This window comes from Sinocyclocheilus grahami, unplaced genomic scaffold (genome assembly GCF_001515645.1).
Source record: "Sinocyclocheilus grahami isolate Dianchi unplaced genomic scaffold, SAMN03320097.WGS_v1.1 scaffold579.1, whole genome shotgun sequence".
Classification (NCBI taxonomy): Eukaryota; Metazoa; Chordata; class Actinopteri; order Cypriniformes; family Cyprinidae; genus Sinocyclocheilus; species Sinocyclocheilus grahami.
The window spans coordinates 726560-749304 of NW_015505758.1; the positions used below are offsets into that span (position 1 = coordinate 726560).

General features: G+C 35.7%; 3 protein-coding genes and 1 long non-coding RNA gene across 5 annotated transcripts; all 4 read right to left on the reverse strand.

The window, feature by feature from the left end:
* Positions 1-671: 671 nt before the first annotated feature.
* LOC107556780 (cyclic nucleotide-gated channel rod photoreceptor subunit alpha-like) lies at positions 672-3382 on the reverse strand. The gene is made up of 5 exons (XM_016239986.1): positions 3312-3382; positions 3049-3222; positions 2841-2945; positions 2475-2581; positions 672-2386 (listed from the first exon to the last, which is right to left on the reverse strand). The coding sequence occupies exons 1-5, from the start codon at positions 3380-3382 to the stop codon at positions 867-869; spliced, it is 1977 nt and encodes a 658-aa protein (XP_016095472.1). The 3' UTR covers positions 672-866.
* A 1510-nt stretch (positions 3383-4892) lies between these two features.
* On the reverse strand, positions 4893-6830 carry LOC107556794 (translation initiation factor IF-2-like). Its single transcript, XM_016239999.1, has 8 exons — positions 6777-6830; positions 6671-6694; positions 6503-6580; positions 6383-6418; positions 6261-6290; positions 6113-6148; positions 5459-5521; positions 4893-5368 (listed from the first exon to the last, which is right to left on the reverse strand). Exons 1-8 carry the CDS (start codon positions 6828-6830, stop codon positions 4985-4987), a joined length of 705 nt encoding a protein of 234 aa, XP_016095485.1. The 3' UTR covers positions 4893-4984.
* A 2893-nt stretch (positions 6831-9723) lies between these two features.
* LOC107556795 (uncharacterized) lies at positions 9724-10219 on the reverse strand. The gene is made up of 3 exons (XR_001605318.1): positions 10169-10219; positions 9975-10058; positions 9724-9748 (listed from the first exon to the last, which is right to left on the reverse strand). It is a non-coding gene; the product is annotated as an uncharacterized lncRNA (long non-coding RNA).
* Positions 10220-14778: 4559 nt separating this feature from the next.
* Positions 14779-16706, reverse strand: LOC107556796 (translation initiation factor IF-2-like). 2 transcript variants are annotated; one of them, XM_016240001.1, is made up of 9 exons: positions 16657-16706; positions 16442-16510; positions 16293-16340; positions 16074-16121; positions 15827-15862; positions 15662-15730; positions 15479-15547; positions 15340-15390; positions 14779-14927 (listed from the first exon to the last, which is right to left on the reverse strand). In XM_016240001.1, exons 2-8 carry the CDS (start codon positions 16493-16495, stop codon positions 15349-15351), a joined length of 366 nt encoding a protein of 121 aa, XP_016095487.1. In that variant the 5' UTR covers positions 16496-16510; positions 16657-16706; the 3' UTR covers positions 14779-14927; positions 15340-15348. The 2 variants fall into 2 exon arrangements, with proteins under 2 accessions (XP_016095487.1, XP_016095486.1); XM_016240000.1 differs by having other exon boundaries at positions 15470-15547.
* Positions 16707-22745: the final 6039 nt, after the last annotated feature.

Sequence of the window (22745 nt, forward strand, 5' to 3'; positions counted from 1 at the left end):
CAAAACTAGTGATTCCATAAAGGCATCATTCCAAAAGACTTTATATTGTGTCTATAGTCTCATTTTCAGGTTTTGAAGAAGAAAGGATCATTAATATTTGGTCCTCTGCTGCCCCCCTGTGCCCATCAAGCACACTACTTGATAAAACCTCACAAGTCTGTCTGTATAAACATTATGTGATCATTTAATTGTTTCAGTCAGTCAGTCAGGATGTTGATTGGTAAATATAGTGTGAAAATTTGCATCCTTGTTATTTTTTATTACAGAGAAACAATTTTATAAAACCAAAAAGGAACTAAATTTCTTTTGAATTACTTTAGATCTACAACAAAACAATACATTGTTCTAACTTAGTTGCCTGAAAAACAAATGAATGATTTGGCTGAAAGATCCCAGTATGCACTGCCACATGAATAAATTATGCAGATAGTGTTATTGGCATATTGTTTTTTCTCTTAGCACAACTTATTATTGTTGTCACTGTTACCTACTTGTGTGGTGATGTTAAGCATCCATCTTTGTAAGTATTGTCTTGAATTTGCAAGAATATCTTCTTTTTTTTTTAGTTTTACTTCTGTTTACTTTATGTAAAAATAACAGAAATATATGTTAGAAAGAAATACAAATTAAACTGGTGTTGTTAATTGATAATTTGCTGGACAAGAAATCTGTAGTTGCCTTGACAAGAATTTATTGGCTGCACAAAACATGTAGTGAATGAACAAATTCAAATTGGCTAAACAAAGTAGTGTTACTAAGAACAAGAGTTAAGAATACATTTGTTTTTAATTTGACTGTATTTACTGTTTAGATTTTTATCCAGAGTTATTCTCTGTTTTATTATGAAACAGTCTCGTAGGGTCTTATCATGTCTCCCCGTCTTTCTTTTCCTCTTCGGTCGCTTTCTCCATCTTTTCCTCCTCTTTTTCTTCCGTCTTTTCCTTGTCTTCTTCTAACTTCTCTTTCTCTGTCCCTTCCTCTTTCTCTGGCTCTTCTGTTTCTTCCTTCTTTTCCTTCTCCTCCTCTTCATCTTCATCCTCCACCACCTCTCCAGCAATGTGCTCTATCTGAGCAATCCGCCGTTTGATATCCTTTCGCGTCTCCTCCTGATCCGATAGCAGCTTCTTCAGCTTGGTCTGCATGAGCTGCAGTGTGTTGTATATTCGGTTTACACGGTCCTCCAAGTCCCTCTCGTCTGGCTTCAGTTTCGCAGGGTCCAGCTCCAACAGACCATCCTTCAGCAGAATCTGTCTCCCTTTATCCTCAAGCATAGCCTTGGCATCGGGATATTCCGTCAAAGCCTCCATCAGATCATCTTTGGACAGACAGAAGAGGTCTGAGTATCCTATGCTTCGAATGTTGGCCGTTCTACGGTTTCCAGCCTTGCTGCCCTTAATGTTTAGAATGCTGATTTCTCCAAAGTAGCTCCCATCGCTAAGGACGACAAATTGAGTTACACCATCGTCAGCCACCACAGCAAGTTTGCCATCCTTTATGATGTACATCTCCCGGCCAATATCGCCCTTGCGACAGATGTAGTCACCGGGACTGAAGACCTGAGGGCGAAGCTTCAACACCAACTCGATCAGTAGCCCTGCTTCACAGTCGGCAAAGATCCGCACCTTCATGAGCGTATCTAAGTGCACATTCATGCCTATCTCCGCCCGTAACTTGTCTGGCAAGTACCTCAACACCTCTCTTTCATCTTGTGCTTTCTTGTTAGTCCACAGGTAGTCAAACCACTTGATGACACGTATCTCAAGATCTTTGCTGACATGCCGCGCATGCATGTACTGCTTGATGTTGTCAATCCTGGCTTGGAACTGAGCCTGGGCCGCATTCATATTTGAGATCATTGTAGCAATGTTACCCACAATGGTGGCAAAGATCAAGACACCCACCAGGAAGTCAACCACATGAAAGAAGAATTCAGAGTCTAGCTCCGGAGACGGCATCTCTCCGATGGTGGTGAGGGTAAGAGTGGACCAGTAGAGGCTGAAGGAATATTTTCGCATCAGCTCTCCGAACTCGGGTTCAGTGAGAGAGGGATACACCCATGCATCTGATCCGAACCCAATGGCCTTGGAGAAGGAGAAGTAGAGGCATGCGTTCCAGTGGATGATGATGATGATGTACATGATCAAAGTGCAGATTCTGAAGATGTTGGGGTAGTTGGTCATGGTTTCTGAGATTGTGAAGAACTCAAACATGCGGTTCAGGCGGAGCAACTTGTTTATGCGGATCTCTGGGTAGTCTAACCCTAAAACGAAGTAGAAGATGTCTGTGGGTAGCATTGAGATGACATCAATGCGGAACTGAAGACTGTCTTTGTACCGCTGAAGAAGGAGCTTTTCGTCTTTGACAAGTAAGCCCTGTTCCAGGTAACCTGTTAAAGAAAGGTGGCATGAAAACATAACCCAAATCGTCGCTAAACTTTGTTGCTTCATTAAATAGTTATCTGATGTTAGACTAACTTGTTCGTGCTCTGAAGGCCATGTCAGCCAAATAAAGCAGGTCGGAGGTGTAGTCCAGAGGGAACCATATCAGGAGATAGTCATGCTGCAGCTCCTCAAAGCAGGCTCTATGCAAAGAGACACAGTATAAAAATTCTCAAAAGTATTACACCCATTTATCAAGCTACCAAAATGTGCATATCATGTGGGATGGTGCTGAATGTATTACCTTCATCATATTTATTAGAGAATATGAATGTAAGAGACTAAGGGAGACGTAAGGGAGCACACTTCAGAGGTTAATAAAAAGGAGACATCTTCTATTTGTATCCTTCTCTCATCTCCTGGTAACCTCATCTTATTAAAACATGAACATTCAATTATTACCTTGCAATTATAGCTGTCCAATTGTACATGACAGGAATTGTGATTATAAGCAGCCATTGATAGTACAGGAGTCCCGCTGGGTTAATCACAAATACCTCCTTAGGGCTTGAGAAAATGAAGTTGAGAAATGAGAAATAATCAATGAGGATTACTTTGAACTTTGTAAAATCACAGGTTAGAAACGACTGATAAAAAGTCTGATACCAACCCCTCCTTTTTTTCTTTTTCTTTTTCCTTTTCCTTTTCCTTTTCCTTTTCTTTCTCCTTTTCCTTTTCCTTTTCCTTTTCTTTTTCCTTTTCCTTTTCCTTTTCGTTCTCATTTTCTTTTTCATCCTTTTGTTTCTTCTCTTTTTTTTCTTTCTTCTCTTTCTTTTCTTTTTTCCTATAGGATAACATATAACACAGCAAAATGTTTAAACAGTATTCATAACCAAACTATTTTAAATAAGAAATACTTGGTATGCTACTTACTCTTTCTTTTCCTTCTTTTCTTTTTTCTCCTTTTTCTTTTTGTCCTCCCTACAGAGAGCAAAATACACCATTGCCACTAATACACATTCATATTATATTATATTATATTATATTGTATATATATATATATAATTGTTTTATTTTGTCCTTGTGTTACATAGTTAAATTTCTAATGATTAAAGAGAGCTTTAAATGCAGAGGCCTTTATATTACTACTACTACTACTATTTTATGTATTTTGTGCAATGTGATAGGTTTCTTTATCTAAAAGAATAGTTTGTAATTTTTTTTTCAGAGTGTTGCATTTCAAATGATAAAAGGGCCCTTAATTGCAGATATGTGTGTGTGTGTGTGTGTGTGTGTGTGTGTGTGTGTGTGTGTGTGTGTGTGTGTGTTTGTGTGTATTTGACTGGTAATGCTAGGATTGGGAAAGCTAACTGAGCAAAATTGACTGCACACTATACTATCATACTATTCTGAAGATGGAAATGTAGGTATTTAACTCAGGTCTCATGGCTGGTCTGTTATCTGTTTTAACATTTTATGTCAAAGGTTTATTAAACTGCATTAAAATATGTAGTGTAAGTCATTGACATGTACTGTGTATTTACCAGAGAACATTTCCGCTCAAGTACCTTTGACAGAAGAAGTGTGTGTGTGTGTGTGTGTGTGTGTGCATGTTTATGTGGTTTATGAGGACACAAATTTGTATAATAACATGGGTATGACATAGGTATTACAACGAGAAGGTGATTTATGAGGACATTTTCAGTGTCCCCGTAATTCAAAAGGCTTATAAATAATTCAGAATGAGTTTTTTTGAAAATCTAAAAATGCTGTGAGGGGTAGGTTTAGGGGTAGGGTTGGTGTAGGGCAATAGAATATACGGTCTGTACAGTATAAAAACCATTACGCCTATGGAGAGTCCCCATAAACCATAAAAACAAACCTGTGTGTGTGTGTGTGTGGTCCTGGTATTCTCTACGTTATGGGGGCCACATGTCCCCACAAGTACAGTAATACCACTAAATTTTGACCTTGTGAGGACTTTTTTTTTCGGTCGCCATGAGAAATCAAGTTTAGAAATCATACAGAATTATCTTTTTTGAAAATCTAAAAATGAACAGTTTTGTGTGAGGGGTAGGTTTAGGTGTAGGGTTAGGGTAAGGGGATAGAAAATCCAGTATAAAAAGCATTACGTCTTTGGAATGTCCCCATAAAACATGAAAACCCAATATCTGTGTTTGTGTGTACAGTATGTGCCTTTAGTGATTGGTTTCCTCACACAAAACTATGTTTTGTCCATTTTTATTATTTCCAAAGTGTTACAAAGTTACATTTCAGTTGATTAAAGAGGCCTTTGACTGCAGTAAGACAAAAGACATTTTATTTTAAGAAGCTGAGAGAGAAGACATAACAAGTAACGCTGTCTGCAGCAGTATAGGCTCAATTCTTACAATGAGGTTGATAACAAAATTGTCATCTACCAGGAAACATTTTCACACACAACACAACAAGAATGTGCAACAATTTGTTGAAGCAAGCCAGTTAAACACCCCTCAGTTTAGCCAAGTCCCTGTGCTATAATGTTTAGACCATTGAAGTGTGGTCTTAATGTCATCGATGTGACTGATTGGTTAGGATCTAGGGGGAGGGGCTTGTGATCATCTCTCTCACTGCACAGGCAGAGCAGCATCAGGAGCATCAGCCACCAACACCTGGTCTGCACCAGCAGTGGCATCAGGCCCCACCAAAGTAGTGTCGATTTCCACAGCAACTGCCGGTACCTCAGGGATGAGGAATGGAACAGCAGAAGCAAAGACTTCGGTAGCAGGTTCAACAGCAACATCTACGGCAACATCAATGGGTGCGATCTCATTTGCGGCAGGAGCAATTGCAGCAGTTCCAGCAGGTTCAGGTTGGGCTCCAGCCTCGGCTCCTTCTGCTGCCTCTGCACCCTCTGCTTCTTCTGCCCCTTCTGCCTCATCTGAGTTCAAAGGAGCAGCCGGCTGGGCAGGCTGGTAGCCGTAAGGAGGATAAAGCCCACGAAACTGCGGCTAGGGTAGATAGAAAAGTGGGACGGAACTCATAAAGTACATAATGTTTGAAAATGTGAGAAACCATTTTGACAAGATGAAATAACCTACTGCTCCTTCCTCATCTGACCCATCTCCTGTGGGTGCGAAAAGAGCGGGGTTGAAAAAAATGCCCTGAAAGAAATGTTCAAAGATCAGTGTCAACACAACATACTGTACTTACAGTATTACCGATCTCAAATACACTCTTAAAAATAAGGATTCCAAAAGGGGGGTTTGTAGCGATGCAAATAAGAACAATTTTGGCTTCTCCAAAGAACATTTCAGTGAATGGTTTTTAAAAGAACTGCTTTTTCTTAGTGTCATTCAATATTTTAAAAGTCTGAAGAACTTTTTTCCACTACAAACAACCTTTTGTAGAATGGAAAGGTTCCATGGATGTTAAAGTTTCTTCATGGAATCATTGACCCCATACAGAACCTTTATTTTAAAGAGTGTATTGCCACGCTGTAGTTTTTGCAAAAAGCCACGCTAAAAGCTACAGTGCCATTGGCAACTACTCAATAGACCAAACTAAACATCAATGTATAATGTATGTATGTTGTACCCTAAATGCTACTTCACATCATAAACAGATGCTAAAGAGAAATAATTACTCAAAATATTGACAGCATGTTGCTAACCTGCTGTGGTACAACCTGGTATAACATGGTATAACATGCCATGACTGACATTGACCCAGAATGGCAAAAGCATGTTGCTAACCTGCTGTGGTGCTTGAGGTGAAACCTGAGGCTGGGCCTGTAATAAGAGAAATATTTTCAAAAATGTTTTCAAAAGGCTATTGTTTATCCTCAAAAACACAAAAATGTTATATGATATATGATTTTGATTTTGAATGAGAGGGGTTTACATCAACAGGTGCAGGCGCTGCAGGTGCTGCCTGTGAGGAACACAAAATGAAACAGGTTACTGAGGCAAGTTCACACAGTAAAGTATTCAAATGACTTGTAAGTGGTTACATTTTTAACATACAGGCAGTTGAGCACCAGTAGGAACAGCACCAAAACCCTGCAAAAACATGACAATTACATTATGTTATTATCATTAAATGCTTCTAATGTATATTTTTAGCTTTAGCGCCATTGAACTGACCTGTTGCCGCAGATGTCCAAACATTCTGTAGAGTTCCATCAACTGCAGCGCTGTGTTAGCATGACTAATAATTGCCTGCTGCAAGAGAGAAAACACAACAAGCATTATGCAAAATATTAAGCCATGCACACATTAACATCCATTGCCATCGACTCACAGAGATCTTACCTCATTGCTGCCACTGTCGGGGGCCTAAAATGTGCAAAGTAAGATGTCAAAAATGTGTGAAACTTTAGACTGTTATGTTGTCTTGAACTGAGAAACAAGGACTTACAGGGGCAGCTAGTGAGGAGCCCAGCAAACACATCAAGAATGCCACAGCTTTCATATTTGCTCTTATGATCCAAAAAGAAAAACAAACAAAACTTGTTACTGTAGAAACATTAAATACTGTCAGTGCATTCTTAAAAATAAGGTTTTTTTATTTGCATTGATGTTTCCATGAAGAACCTTTAACGTCAATGGAACCTTTCCATTCCACAAAAAAAGTTCTTTATAGTAGAAAAAAGTTCTTTGGAATATTAAAATGTTCTTTATATTAAGGAAAATTTGTTCTTTTAAGAACTGTTCTCTCAAAGTTTTTTTTTTTTTTTTTTGGAGAACCCAATGTGATTCTTTGATAGCATTGTTGCAGTATTCAGTGTTCTTTTTTCAGCCTCTATTTTTGAGAGTTTAACATATACATGAGTTAAAACTCTCTAGAAATGGTAAGAGCTTACCTCTTTTCGGGAATCACAAGGACAACTGGCTGGCTTCTTGGAGTTTAAAGTTGAATGCATAACTACTGAACAAAGCTGCTATATATACTTAGCAGATCCTGAACAAACCAATCATCTCTCAGCAAAGAGGGAAATCTATTTTTTGCCCATATTCTTAAAACAAGGTTGGAATTACAACTGTTAATGACCCATTATGTATAATTATACCCTGTAAAAAAAATCTGCTTGGTGCACAGTTCTTCAAAAAGACAGAAGAAAAATGAAATGATCTACCCAATCCTCCAGACAGGAGGGTTGTCTGTCTGTGGTATTTGATGTTGAAGTTTGGATATATATGAATTTCAAGGGGCCCCTTTTCACATGAGAGTGAGACTTCTGGGCGCCTGCTAAAATGATTGATCTAATTAAAACAGATCTTCACAATGAAGCTTATATTACACATTTTTCTGAACTCTTAATTACAGACTTAATCCACCATTTCTTGCTGATTCATTTGGAGATACAGTAGGTGTAAATCTTTTGGCTCCTCATTGTTGTGACCACACTGGCAGCTTCTTTAGTGTTGTTGTCGTCTGCGTTCCCACTCTATGGTTTGGAGCATTGGAGGGTTGATATGCCTTATGCTTTAGGGAATCCACATCCAGGATGTCTTCCATCTGATAAAGAATGTGAACATAAAAGGTTTATAGATATCCACTTGCTGCGCTCAAAAGATTCAGGCAAGAGAGGACATATACTCTGGCTCCCCTTCATTCATTCTTCTAGAAAATATACATTTGAAGATGTTTCCTCAGGGTCAAGTTTCTTCTTTCTGGTTGTTCAAAAGACTAGATTTATGTGTTTTAACACACATCTTTTCAGCTCTTGAACCTTCAGCTCTAGTTTTACATTTTTTAACCTGTTATTGATTCACAAATGTTAAGGTCAGTCTTTTTTTTATTCATTTTTTAATTAATGAAATTGTTTTATAAGAAATATCTTACCAATCGCAGTATTTTTTAAATAATAAATACTTTAGAATTCATTATTTCCCACGATTCAATATTTCATGTTCATTTACTTATTTAATAGTCTTCTAATAATCATGATAATGTAGTTATTATCACAAAATAAAACACTTTACTCCATAGAAAAAAACGTGAGGCAAAAATACTAACATCACTGACAAAACTAAATGTATGGGTGTTATGTGTTTAATCTGATAGACATAGATATTTAAAGTAACAAAATAACTGTATCTAAAATCATATGATATTGCTGCCATATTCAGACAATAGATAAACAGATATGGCATCTTTTAGACTACAAGAAATATTTGTAGAGCTGAGAATGAGCAAATATCATAGAATGTGTGTATGTGTGTGTGTGTGTGTGTGTGTGTGTGTGTGTGTGTTTGTAATTAGAACTGAATTAGAATTGCAAAGCTAATTAAACCCTATTATGATAATGACCAGATGTCTCAAAATCTCATTAAATGTTGTTGCACAACGCACCAACATACTGTATCTCAGAGCAAATATAAAGGAATGGATTAATTGCTAACGTACTGTATAGGTCTATTACTTTATAAGTGTGTCTTTATTTCTGCAGTCATGTAAAGAGACCATTAGAATTCCTGATGAACTGGCATTCCATGTAGAAACTGCAAAACTTTTCATAGTTTACCCTTTAAGCTCTCTCAATTTTGTTTTTATGAGCAAATTAAATAATTCTCTAATTTGATATTCACACATCTTCAAGCTTCCTCGAGGTTGAACATGGCCTAACAAAGTCTTTGCTCTACTAAAGTTTTAACGAGCATGAATTTAATGATTCTGATCATGCTGTATCATGTTTATTGTACTGCAGAATGTTCAAGGTGTAGATGCAAAATATTTTACTTTATCCTTGGGGGAGGGGATCCTTTGTAATGTTGAAAAAATATATATTTTGTATTATTTTAATTAATTAGTATGCAGTACAAATTTCATCTCCTGTTTTGTAACAGCTGGCAATAGGATAAAAAGTGCAGATAAAAAATAAAGTTTTGTTTAATCGACTTTATTACTGAAACACTATACTCACAAAAGGCCTACATGATAAAATATTCAGAATTGACATTTGTTTGATATTCAGTTAAGGTATAATTTTCTCACATTAGAATAAGGCCAAAACAGCACAATTCAAACTGTATAACATGCACATACAGAACTTGAAAAAATGTCATTATACATATGGGTAAATCATCTTCTTTATGTTAAAAAATCAGCTCATTTTAAATTATTATTCCAGAAAAAGTACTAATTCTAAATAGCATTAGACAAAAAAATGTAACACACTGTTGTTTGACATCTTTTTCCCACTCAGCTTCAAAGATGTGCCTGCACGCATAAGAAATTATATGTTAAACATGAATGAAAGAGTGAGTTCATACAGTGTTGTATTAAAACTATAAAATTATCGTGTTGCAATTAAAAATTAGGATGAATGAATTCAATTCAGATACACCTAAGCGGTGTCTTACCGGTCTTCATGGCTTGTTAGACACCTGAAAGAAAGTGTAGATAATTAACAAGTGTGTGGCCCGCATAATCTGCTGTTTCTGCAAAACTGCTGATGACATACAAGATTCGCAAGTTTTCATTTTGGTTAAACACATCCTGGCTAAACGCAGCACTGAAGGAGCAATTATATGGTCAAATCAGAGCTTTGAGGGTTGTGTTTTTAGCTTCTCACACATATTCATTCAAATACACACACACACACACACACACCTGTCCTGTCTGAGCCTGCTGCTCCAGCTGGGTTTGCTGCTGAGGCTCTTGGGCTTGTGGAGGACCATCCTGGAATGGTGGGTTCTGTGTAAAAAATTCAATAAAAGCGCACCGATTTTGAAGTCTTTCAGCAAATACCAGTAAGAGTGCAAGTGATTATGAAACCAAACAGGTTCATATCATAATTGTCTCACCACAGGTGGCTGTAGAGGAACTGTCTGTGGCATAAAATCAAAGGGGAAGATCTATATATTCACAAACAAATAAAATATCACATTTAAACAAACATTCCCAAACATTCCCACTTTTTTTGTCAAATCAGAGCTTTACTGAGGGTTGTGTTTTTAGCTTCTCACACATATTCATTCAAATACACACACACACACACACCTGTCCTGTCTGAGCCTGCTGCTCCAGCTGGGTTTGCTGCTGAGGCTCTTGGGCTTGTGGAGGACCATCCTGGAATGGTGGGTTCTGTGTAAAAAATTCAATAAAAGCGCACCGATTTTGAAGTCTTTCAGCAAATACCAGTAAGAGTGCAAGTGATTATGAAACCAAACAGGTTCATATCATAATTGTCTCACCACAGGTGGCTGTAGAGGAACTGTCTGTGGCATAAAATCAAAGGGGAAGATCTATATATTCACAAACAAATAAAATATCACATTTAAACAAACATTCCCAAACATTCCCACTTTTTTAAAATAATAATGTCAAAATGTTGAAGCAATTTCAAGAATTTACATTTGGAATTTGAGGTATCAGGGGAACATTGGGTTGGTCCTGAAAAAAAAAACATCACTGTAAAATAAAGAATGATTTTCTAAATTGTAAATGAAACAAGAGTATGCTTTACAAGAAAGTACTTTGTCTTTTTACTTTAGCTACTTTTAACTTTTTTGCTTTAACGTTTAATTCAAAGGGTTACAATACGCTTTTTTTTTTTCCCTTTGCAGTTTCAAAGCAAATCTACACCAAATAGTTTTCAGTGTACTCCCAGAAAAAGAAAAAGAAAATCAATATTTGTAAGGATTAGCTAGCCTATATGTAATGAGAAAACAATCGTTACCTGGCGCTGACTGAAGTCATATGGGTAAAACTTAAGGAGAAAGAAAAACAAAATCACCATTTATTTCATTGCATCAGACAATTATGTCTGTAATTTAATGAAACATTAACAGAGGCGGTAACACTTTATTTCGATAGTCCACTTTAGACATTCTATTAACAGTAAGTAATTTTGCAACTACATGTCAACTAGCAGTTAGTAGAGTATTAGTAGATTTTCTGCTTAATATCTTCTAACACTTTCTTTGTCAACATTCTACTAACCCTAAACCTACCCTAACAGTCTACTCTGAGAGTTAGTAGACATGTAGTTGCACATTAATGAGAATTAGTTGACATGTAGTTGACATGTAGCTACAAAGTTACTTATAGTTAGTAGAATGTCTAAAGTGGAATCTCTTCTAACACTTTCTTTGTCAACTTATTCTACTAACCCTAAACCTACCCTAACAATCTACTCTGAGAGTTAGTAGACATGTAGTTGCAATTTTCTAAATTGTAAATGAAACAAGAGTATGCTTTACAAGAAAGTACTTTGTCTTTTTACTTTAGCTACTTTTAACTTTTTTGCTTTAACGTTTAATTCAAAGGGTTACAATACGCTTTTTTTTTTTCCCTTTGCAGTTTCAAAGCAAATCTACACCAAATAGTTTTCAGTGTACTCCCAGAAAAAGAAAAAGAAAATCAATATTTGTAAGGATTAGCTAGCCTATATGTAATGAGAAAACAATCGTTACCTGGCGCTGACTGAAGTCATATGGGTAAAACTTAAGGAGAAAGAAAAACAAAATCACCATTTATTTCATTGCATCAGACAATTATGTCTGTAATTTAATGAAACATTAACAGAGGCGGTAACACTTTATTTCGATAGTCCACTTTAGACATTCTATTAACAGTAAGTAATTTTGCAACTACATGTCAACTAGCAGTTAGTAGAGTATTAGTAGATTTTCTGCTTAATATCTTCTAACACTTTCTTTGTCAACATTCTACTAACCCTAAACCTACCCTAACAGTCTACTCTGAGAGTTAGTAGACATGTAGTTGCACATTAATGAGAATTAGTTGACATGTAGTTGACATGTAGCTACAAAGTTACTTATAGTTAGTAGAATGTCTAAAGTGGAATCTCTTCTAACACTTTCTTTGTCAACTTATTCTACTAAACCTAAACCTACCCTAACAATCTACTCTGAGAGTTAGTAGACATGTAGTTGCAAATTAATGATAATTAGTTGACATGTAGTTGACATGTAGTTACAAAGTTACTTATAGTTAGTAGAATGTATAAAGTGGACTATCGAAATAAAATGTAACCGCAGAGGCTAAAGCAACACTGTGCTTAAGTGACTTTATACAGAGTGTAGTTTAACATCTCTAGTCTTTGCTGAATTAGCCTTTCTGTCTGTTCACTCACGATTTCCACGCTTTTTCTGCCGGGAGCTTTAGGGAGAGAGTACTTGATGAACCCTTGTGTAGGGAATGACTGAAAGAACACACAGAGAGAGTCATGCCACAGCGTGAATAATAGTAGTAATCATGTACTATTCTTTTGGTATACACACGTGGTATATATTGATTTATCTGATTGAGCTGAGTTTATCACAAAGGCACCAAACAAAGAAGCTGCGTAGATGATAAGTGTTTGGAAAGACAAGCTTGCAGAGAATAAAACTTTACTGACTCACCGATGTGCCCGCTGCTCCCCCTACTGGACTAGCAGGGAATCGCGGAGGAAAAATCTATTTGATAAAAATATAAATAAATAAATATTAACAATAATAATACATATAGGATGTTATACAGCACATACACTATAATTTTTGGTTGTTGTTGTTTATTTTATACCATCTTAAAAAATGTAAATAAATATATTAATTTAATTAACTTTAATGAATGAATATTTAACATGACTCAATAAACCTGGATACATTAGGTTACACTAACCTAGTAAATGTATTTTTATGGGTTAGATCAGGTACACTAACCTAATAAAAGCAATACATACACTATACATTTTTCAGGTAATCTTAAATATGTGGTACCATGAATTAAAACCATGAAACTATTTTTGTTACTTGAAATGAAATTTTTAAAAATTATTTTATTTCAGCTAGTTGCCAAGGCAACATTTCTTATTTTCATTTAGTTCATCAGTTCTCATGCACTAAAATAGCCTAAATAAATTAACACTGAAATAAAAGTTAATGAAACTATATACACATATTGTTTCATTAACTTATAAAAAATATATGTCTATATACACATATATATTTTAAATGTCCAATATACATGAAAAAAAATTATAAAAACTGTAATAGTATCTCAATTATACTAAAGAAAAAAAACTCTGTTTTACAGGGTATCCTGGTACCACTTTGAACTGTTATATTTAAGGCAAAAACAAATAGAAAAAAATAGATCATACAATTTCCATGCTGATTGGAGCATTCAGACCAGGATGTGGCTGTGATGGTATTCCCTGGAAGCCACCATTATTCCCCTAATATACAAATGAAAGGAGTTCAAGTTCATTTTAGTGGATGCCCAAAAAGAACATGTTTAGTTTGGTTATAATTAGTATGTTCAATGCATGTTCTGTAGCAACCTCAGTTAAACCTATAAATCATATAAACACATGTCATGGAGTAGCATGTCATCAAACAGTGTAATATTACAGAACTATTTTCATCATGAAACTGGGTGCAATGTGTTGATTATGGTCAAAGCAAAAGATTCCGAAGACTGTTATGCTGTTTATGGATACGGAAAAGTCAAGAATGTTCATGCGTGGTTAACCCCACCTGCTTTGGGTTGCCATAATGAGGGAGATAATTGAAAAATGGTGAAAGCTAGAGAGAGAGATAAACACACATGGGGGGGAAAAGGATCAGTTTCAGCATCTGGGCGACCTAGACACATAAAACAAGCCTTGATAACTACAAAGACATTCCTACGAAAAGGTTTAAAGTGTACTTACTGGTGCTGCGGATACTGCACCAGCCAGAAGAAGACACAGGAGAGATGTCCACATGTTTATGGATTCACCAACCTTACACAAACAAAGACTTGACCTAAGACTGTCAAGACCCATGAAGGAGTGTTAGTTCTGAATGATAACATAGAAACAAAACCACTTACAGTGCACAAAAAATGTTCAACCAGCTTTCTCACCTTGGCTGCTGGTAGAGTCACTAGCTCTGGAACATGTGTCTTCAGGCTTTTATTTGGTCTCTGGCTTAGCGCTTAGCCAATCCCTCTCAGGCTAGACTTCATCATGACCTCACAGATAGAGAAAGATGGTTATTGAGAAAATGACCTGTAGTCAGACATTGTCTGCCTGTCTGTCAGCTATTATTATAATGATGATAGCCGAGGGAACTGCTGATATCACCAGCCTATGTTTCTGAAGCTATATTTTCAAGGTACAAAATATCAGTGCTTTTCAAAATAGGAACTGAGTTTATTTTGTTGTGTATGAACTTAGTGGTGTTTAACTGCAACAACAACAACAACAACAACAAAACGCAGTGTCATGTTTTGAAGAGCAGTTTTGGGATGATGTTTATTATCAGCCAATCTAGGAATTGTTATGTATTTGTATGAATTAACAACATAATAACTGTTCAGCAACAATAATAACACAATAACACACAAGGAGGAAGGGAATTGATTGTACAGTTTATTATAAATCAAGATTTTAAAACATGGTTGCAAAAAAGTTGTGATTTTATGGCTCTAATGCATCAAGCCACTGAGAAAGCACCATTTGATTGATCATCATTATTTCTGATGCGGGAAAGCATTTGCGCAGTCAATTTGCTAAACACTACAAGCAGTTTCTTTGATGTTCAGGAATTGGTGGTCAGCTTATCTGTTCATCTATGTGAGAGGGAAAAAACGAAGGCTTTAGAAATGTGTTTATTGTCCAGAAAGGTTTCTATTGTGCAATTTATGTTTTTTTTTATCATTTTATAATTAAATGAAAATATGTTTCTAAAAGCTGCACAATATGCACTAAAATAAAAAATGGTGTAGAAACTATTTTCATTCATGAACTGCTAGTAAATTTCACAATTAATTATATAGAAATGGCAAGTAAAACATTGAATTAAACATGATATTTTGAAAGAATGAAATAGTATTTTCTTGTAAAACCAACTCCAATAATCTTTCTTTTATTTATGTGTGATTGACCAGTGTACAATGTTGCATCTTCCATTGCAAAAACTGTTCAACTGATGGCATTACAGCATTATGATTGATAAATCAGTTATAATTATACTTAACCAACCAATCTGGTTTAGTCATCATGATCATCATCATCGTCCTTTGGAACAGGGGCCTAAAAAAAAAAAACAGCCACATATAGATATGTGAAATTATAATATACTGTATATCACAATTTTTCAGTTTGACTGTACTGGGGCAGCAGGGGCAGCAGGAACAGCAGGAACAGCAGGAGCAGCTGGAGCAGGTTGAGGAAAGCTGAATGGGTACAACTAGAAAACAGAGGAAAATGAATTAACTTCTATGAATGGGAAGAAATGGGGGCATTGTATTCAGATTCAGATTGCGTGTAGCTGTACATAAATAAAAAAGGAGAAAGCACATACAACTTCAACACTTTCTTTGCCTGCGGGCTGGGGAATCTCATGCTTAATGAAGCCGCGTACAGGTTGACCCTGTGGAGAATGAGCAAATGAGCACTGACTGCATGCTAAACTAGCAGGCAATAATGAATATTCTGTAAAAGGAAATAAAAACAAATTGAAACTCACAGGAACTCCAGCTACAGCCTGCTGAGCTGCCAAAAGCTGAAAATATATAATACAATATAATATAATATAATATAATATAATATAATGTAATATAATATAATATATATAAATACATTTTCAATTAAACATTTTGCATTTATATAAAAACATGCTTCTAAAATATTATAATATAATATTTATTATATGTCTGAGAAATATATTATTGAGTGATGGTCAAATTAATCTATTTCACATAGTCCACACTTACAATTTCGACTTCAGAAGGTCTAGCTGCAGCAGCGGCCGCAGGAAGAGCCTGTAGATCATCATACACACTTCTTATACAATACAAACTGCAGTATTATCATATATGACATATATATTACTATACATGAACTATATATTCCCATATGCTATTAATCATTTTATTGAGGCCGTTACTTTAAATAATAAATATGTATTTATTTAATGTTTGGACCAAACTAACCTGTGGAGCCAGGACAGGTTTGTACTCTAGCTCATAATACATCAATTGCTGTGGGTCAAAGAACAGGAGAGTCAAAGCTAGTATCACATAATGTTAGAATCACGTATTCTCTTGTCATAGCTGACAGTCAAATACTGTAGATGATGTACCGGAGCACAGTAGGCCACTCCAATGACTAATGCCAGCAAAATGAGGGCTCTCATGTTGAATGATAACGTCTGAAATGAAATGTGAAATATACATTTTATACATCTTATATGTAACCAACTACAACAGGAAACTAGATCTAGAACTAGACCTTCAACCCCAAACAGCAACGGTACTGATGTGCTGATGAGCATTTGTTGAATTAATAGTACCTTACCTTTGTTTAAGACTGTTGAGCGTGATCAGGATTGTTGAGGAGGATTTTGTGATACTGCTGTCTAGATATACCCCTTATATTCAATTTGAAAACAAAAGGCCCGTAACATCAGCATCTGATTGGCTTTGGTGACCAGCCAAGTTTCTTTATAGAGGACAAAAATATGCGTTCAAAGCAAGACTACATCTTTAAACCAAAATATTGGCTGTGAATGTAATTATATTAAGTTTGGCACAATACATTAGAGGTATGTGACAGTATACAAATAAATCAAACGCAATAAAAAATAAATTTATGGCACTAGTGATAAAATCATAATCTCTGACAGCACTGTTCACACTTGTCTAAGCTGTATAAAACCTTCTGCCTGACCGAGCATTCATAAATCATATTATATATAATAAATACCAAATTAGACAAAAACCTCTCTACCTACGCAATATTTTAACTTACTGTAAGTGTAAATGGTTCTTGCAATATTGTGTGGAAAGAAATATATACCCACTCTCTTTGAGTTACATTCTGTATTTAATTTCATTTCATTTAATTTCACAAAAATGTAATGTTACTTTGGAAAACACCAGTGAAATTCAATAATTTGACTTTGTTGCCTTTCACGTAAAGATTTAATAGTCATCTATTAAAAAGACTATTAAACATTTTTTTTGTTAATTTTATTTTTCCATGTATTTTTTAAAAGTTTGATCTCTCTCTTTTTTAAAAAAAATCGTTTATTTGCATTAATCTTGTCATAATTTGTATTTTTGGATACCTTCAGCCTACAATGTGCCTCCAGACATTGTTTGTACTGATCCGGAATCAATAAACTGGTCCTTGAAAAATGAGTCACAGAATTTAATAAATTACTTCTATTCAATTTTAATGTAAGTTAACAGTATGGTTTATCTGATCCTCTACAAACAGTCAATTCTGTTGTTCTGATGGCTTTAATAATCAGAAATGCTCTACACTGAAATTCTATATTTTAAAACTTTTTTTTTTATACATTTTTATTCACTCACTTGTTTTTCTCTGGGTTAAGTGTTAGGTGTTAAGTGTGCACATTTCCAGTACTAACAACTAACACTGCTGACACTTGATGACTGTTATACTGTATGCAGCACAGAAGGAGCCTTAGGCTGCAATGAACTTTGCATTTAATTACAAGTCAGATATATATGTTGAGGGCCACACACATAGTTCACAGAACAAAAGACAAAAATTATTTTAAATGAAAACTTTTAACATATAGACTAATCCACACAAAGTCAAAACTTTAGTTCATACCTCTTGTGGGTACAATAAAAGATAAAGAAATAGTAACAAATAAACAAACTAAAACAATACATAAGCCTGATCCTCTACAAACAGTCAATTCTGTTGTTCTGATGGCTTTAATAATCAGAAATGCTCTACACTGAAATTCTATATTTTAAAACTTTTTTTTTTTTTATAAATTTTTATTCACTCACTTGTTTTTCTCTGGGTTAAGTGTTAGGTGTTAAGTGTGCACATTTCCAGTACTAACAACTAACACTGCTGACACTTGATGACTGTTATACTGTATGCAGCACAGAAGGAGCCTTAGGCTGCAATGAACTTTGCATTTAATTACAAGTCAGATATATATGTTGAGGGCCACACACATAGTTCACAGAACAAAAGACAAAAATTATTTTAAATGAAAACTTTTAACATATAGACTAATCCACACAAAGTCAAAACTTTAGTTCATACCTCTTGTGGGTACAATAAAAGATAAAGAAATAGTAACAAATAAACAAACTAAAACAATACATAAGAACTGCTATGAAAAATATTTAAAAGCTTCCATTATGCTGCCTTAACCCAATATATAAAGCATTATCATGATATAAAATGCATATTTGTGTAAATCTTGCTGTAAAGATGTGTCTTAGGGGCACATATCAGTGTTGGTGTTGACAGTATCAGAAAGCAGTGGTGGGGACACTGGAACAAGAGCTTCTTTGTATTCTAGATTAGTATCACCGCTGAAACGAACGCCCATGATCTGAATCCAAAGGTCCAGTGTTGGTTAAGAGGTCTTCAGCAGGTTGAAAGTGATCACACGGCACTTGATATTGATATTGATATTGATGTTGATACTTGATATTGCTTAGGCTGGTTTAGAGGCTTGTGTTGTTTGTGTTGTGTCATTAATGGCTGTGAAGCTGGAACTGCATTAGCAGGATATTGTTGAGATGTGTGCTGGAAAACAGGCACTCCATAGAAGAACTGATAATGGAAAGGGGCATGTGAGAAATAGTGTACAAGTTATGACTTAGGAGACTGACAAGTGTGCAAAAAGACTTTGAAAGTGCAAGAAGTGCATTTTGGGCCAGATGATGTTCAATGAAAAGACTGAATGAACTGAATGACTCCTCTTGGGATTGTTAAATGTTGAATATGCTGAGCTGACAAACTGAGCTGACAGAGATATTATTAGCATGCATATATTTAACCGATACGTGAGGCAATATATTACGCCAAGTGCAGCGGGTTTCCTCAATAAATCAAAACACTTCAGATCTGACACACAGAAGACAGACAAGAAGATTTCCTCCAGCTAAATATTTTTGATAATTTACCAAACAGTTTAAAACATAAAGGCTTGCTTGAGGGTTACATAGCTAAAGTTAATTAAGTTTGGGTTTGGACCTCGAATCAGAATAAACCTGCTGAACCCAGACAGCCTGTCAGCTCTTCCTGTGGCGTTATTTCTGCTGGCTATACAAACAAAATCACACATATTTCTGATATTGTACACTGAACGATGGAAACACTCTTACTGATTGGTTCCTTGATTGTGATCCAAGAATTGGATAATAAAAAAACTGAAAAATACAGGGAAAATACAACAAAATGTTTTATTTGTTCTAAAAACTTTAACAATATTTGATAATCACTTTTAAATATGTACATATGTATGTTTTTTATCAAATTCTACAGGGGAAAAAATAATTTTAAATTGACTGTCTTATCGAGATTAGACCAAGTAAATTCACAAAAGTTTCTTACCTGCTGTTGCTGGGAATGAGGATTGGGTGAGCACTGAAAGTGTGCAAGAAGTTGAGAGGCCCATAGATTGGTCAGAATGGGCAGATGTGGGCAGATGTGGCTGAGGACCAGAGAGCATTCTGGGAGATTCAGGCTGAAACTGCTGGTTTTTATCAAATTCTACAGGGGAAAAAATAATTTTAAATTGACTGTCTTATCGAGATCAGACCAAGTAAATTCACAAAAGTTTCTTACCTGCTGTTGCTGGGAATGAGGATTGGGTGAGCACTGAAAGTGTGCAAGAAGTTGAGAGGCCCATAGATTGGTCAGAATGGGCAGATGTGGGCAGATGTGGCTGAGGACCAGAGAGCATTCTGGGAGATTCAGGCTGAAACTGCTGTGGCACATGTTGGGCTTGTACCAATACCTCAGATCAAGACAGTGAGGACTGCATCACTGGGGTTCCCTGCGCTGGCATATCTCCCACTGGGAGCAAATCCATCAAATCAGCATTTGGAGAGATCTATGAAAAGGTTGATTATTGAGAGTTGATTAAAAAATAATAATATCTAAGTTACATAATCAGTGAAAGGTGACTTTTAAATGATGCATTTGGTGTTATAAATTATGAAATATCACTATTTGCTGCTCCTCAGATTATTAACACAGTAGTGAGTTCACACAGAGAAGTAACAATCATTCATTAATTATCATGAATAACCATGAATTAAGTATGATTTCTATAATGTAACCCTGAATTATCTCTAAAGAAATGAAGTTAATTTCTTAACTTAATTAAGAACATCAATGACTCACTGGAACTCCAGATGTTCCAGCTAAAAAGCATGCGAGGAACGCTAGATCTTCATTTGTGTCATACCTAAATACACACACATTGTAAATACATGTGTACCAAACAACATGAAAAATATGAAATTAATAGCTAATACTGCATGACAATAAAAAAAGCCAAATACTCACTTTAAAATCCTTTGATTACAATATTGTAAGTAGTGTAAGTGTCCATTCCTCAAGCAACCAGAAAACATGGGAAATAGGCTCAGACCTTAGACAATATAAAACCTCATATGATAAGTGTTCTTTAGATTGTACAATTAAATTAAGACAGTGATTTGATATATTGGTTGATCTTTATACTAAAAGTCAATGAATAAAAGATGAATATGATCATAAAAACTAGGTATGTTTAGTCTGTAAGCGAATGTCATAAGTTAATTTGTCCTCACAGTGTGCACATTTTACAGTAGAAACGGGATAGTGTGTAAGCATCATGAAATGAAGAAATCTGGTTTATTTCAATAAATCACAACATTGCTTTCACCCACACAAGAATTGTTTGTCTCATCTGAGGTTGCTTCTCACTGATTTTGTCTTTCCAGTGTTGATTAAAGCAAAACCACAGCTTCTGAAAAGGCACTTTGGTTCAGTTAATGACAGTATGATTCTGCCATTCCCACAGTTAGAACTATACTAATTTCACATAGTGGTGAGATAACTGTTATTATTAAGTTGGGTTCAGACCAAATAGGAATGCAGACACAGACAACAGTTTTAACGAAACATCCAAGAATTCCTCAAACATGACTGGATATGCAAACAACAAGACTCTATCGTTAAAAAAAAATTAACTGTTCTAATTTTTGTGTTCCATTGTGAAGACTGTAGTCTGTATGCATTTTTTATGCTATTACTGATTAAGACACATCTGAAGACATTTCCTCCTAAGATAGACTGTGCTTAATAGGTGTATAGTGACTCAGGAGTCATACTGTCCCACCCAAAACAATCTCAAAATCTCAAAATTACATACCCACCTCTTGGTCTGTTGACACTTGCACCACACCTAGTGCATAGGGCCTCAGAATTGCATGCAATCATTGAACGTTCATTCAGAAATAATTTTCACTTCATAATTTTGGGTGTCAGTGCCTGCTTTATAATGGCATTTAGTCACATAGCTAGGGCACCTAGTTGTTGGATATTTTTCCAAAAAAAAAAAAAAATTGGTTGACTGCAATGATCAGAAATATGTAGGTCATAAGTGTATTCAGTAGCAGTGTATAGAAAACGTATTTCTCTAATGCAGGGTTTAGCAACTGAGGATAAATGTATAAGTAAATAAATGTTTAAAAAAAAGAAAAGTTGTTTTTATTATTTCTAAATAACAACCGTATAACATGCTAAATATGTGAGATTCATTATGTTTATTGAAAGCATTACTTAAAATCTCAAGGGTACTTTAAGGTCATTGTTCGGCTCCAAAAGGACTCCTGCTCTACGGTGGACCATCTCCGCGGACGGTGGTGCTGATGACTGGGGGGCTGGGTGTGGCTGTGGGAGCTGGGGCTGGGGCTGGAATCGGAGTGGGGCCAGGAGCCGGGGCTGGGGCCGGGACAGGGGCAGGGGCAGGGACTGGATGACGCAGTAGTAGGGACCACAGAAATGGGAACAGAGGTACAGGCCTCACATGGTTGTAGTGACCCCCAGGAAAATGGGGCCCATAGATCCTCTAGAGCAAAGATATCATAAACAGTGAAACATTATGGTGATATTTTTGAAAAAAGTATGCATTTTTGCTAAATTACACAAAGGTTTTTTTCAACTGGGAGTTTACCTCATCACTGCCAGAGGAGCTCCAAGGTTTATAACGGTGGCACAACTGTGAGGAAATAAGCATGACATGAGTTCACAATATTGTAATCATTGTCATTTAATAAAGTATCATACAATGTTGTTTGATTCCATTCTAAAGGCTTAAATGAGCAGGGCTGCTCATTTACATCACATCAGAATTATAAGATGTGATTTAAACTACTATGCGAGTCATTCAAAAACAACATTTACTTACAGCTCCAGAGGGAATGAGCCACAGCATGGTCAATAATATGAGACTGTTCATTTTAGGGTGGAACCGTTTTAACCTTATTTAGGGAGAAAAGAACAGATCATCTAAAAGCACATTGAGCTCATTAATAATGGCAGTTCAGTAATACTGATATTTAACAGACTAAGCATTTTAACTGCACACTCATAAACCAATTTATCAAGAC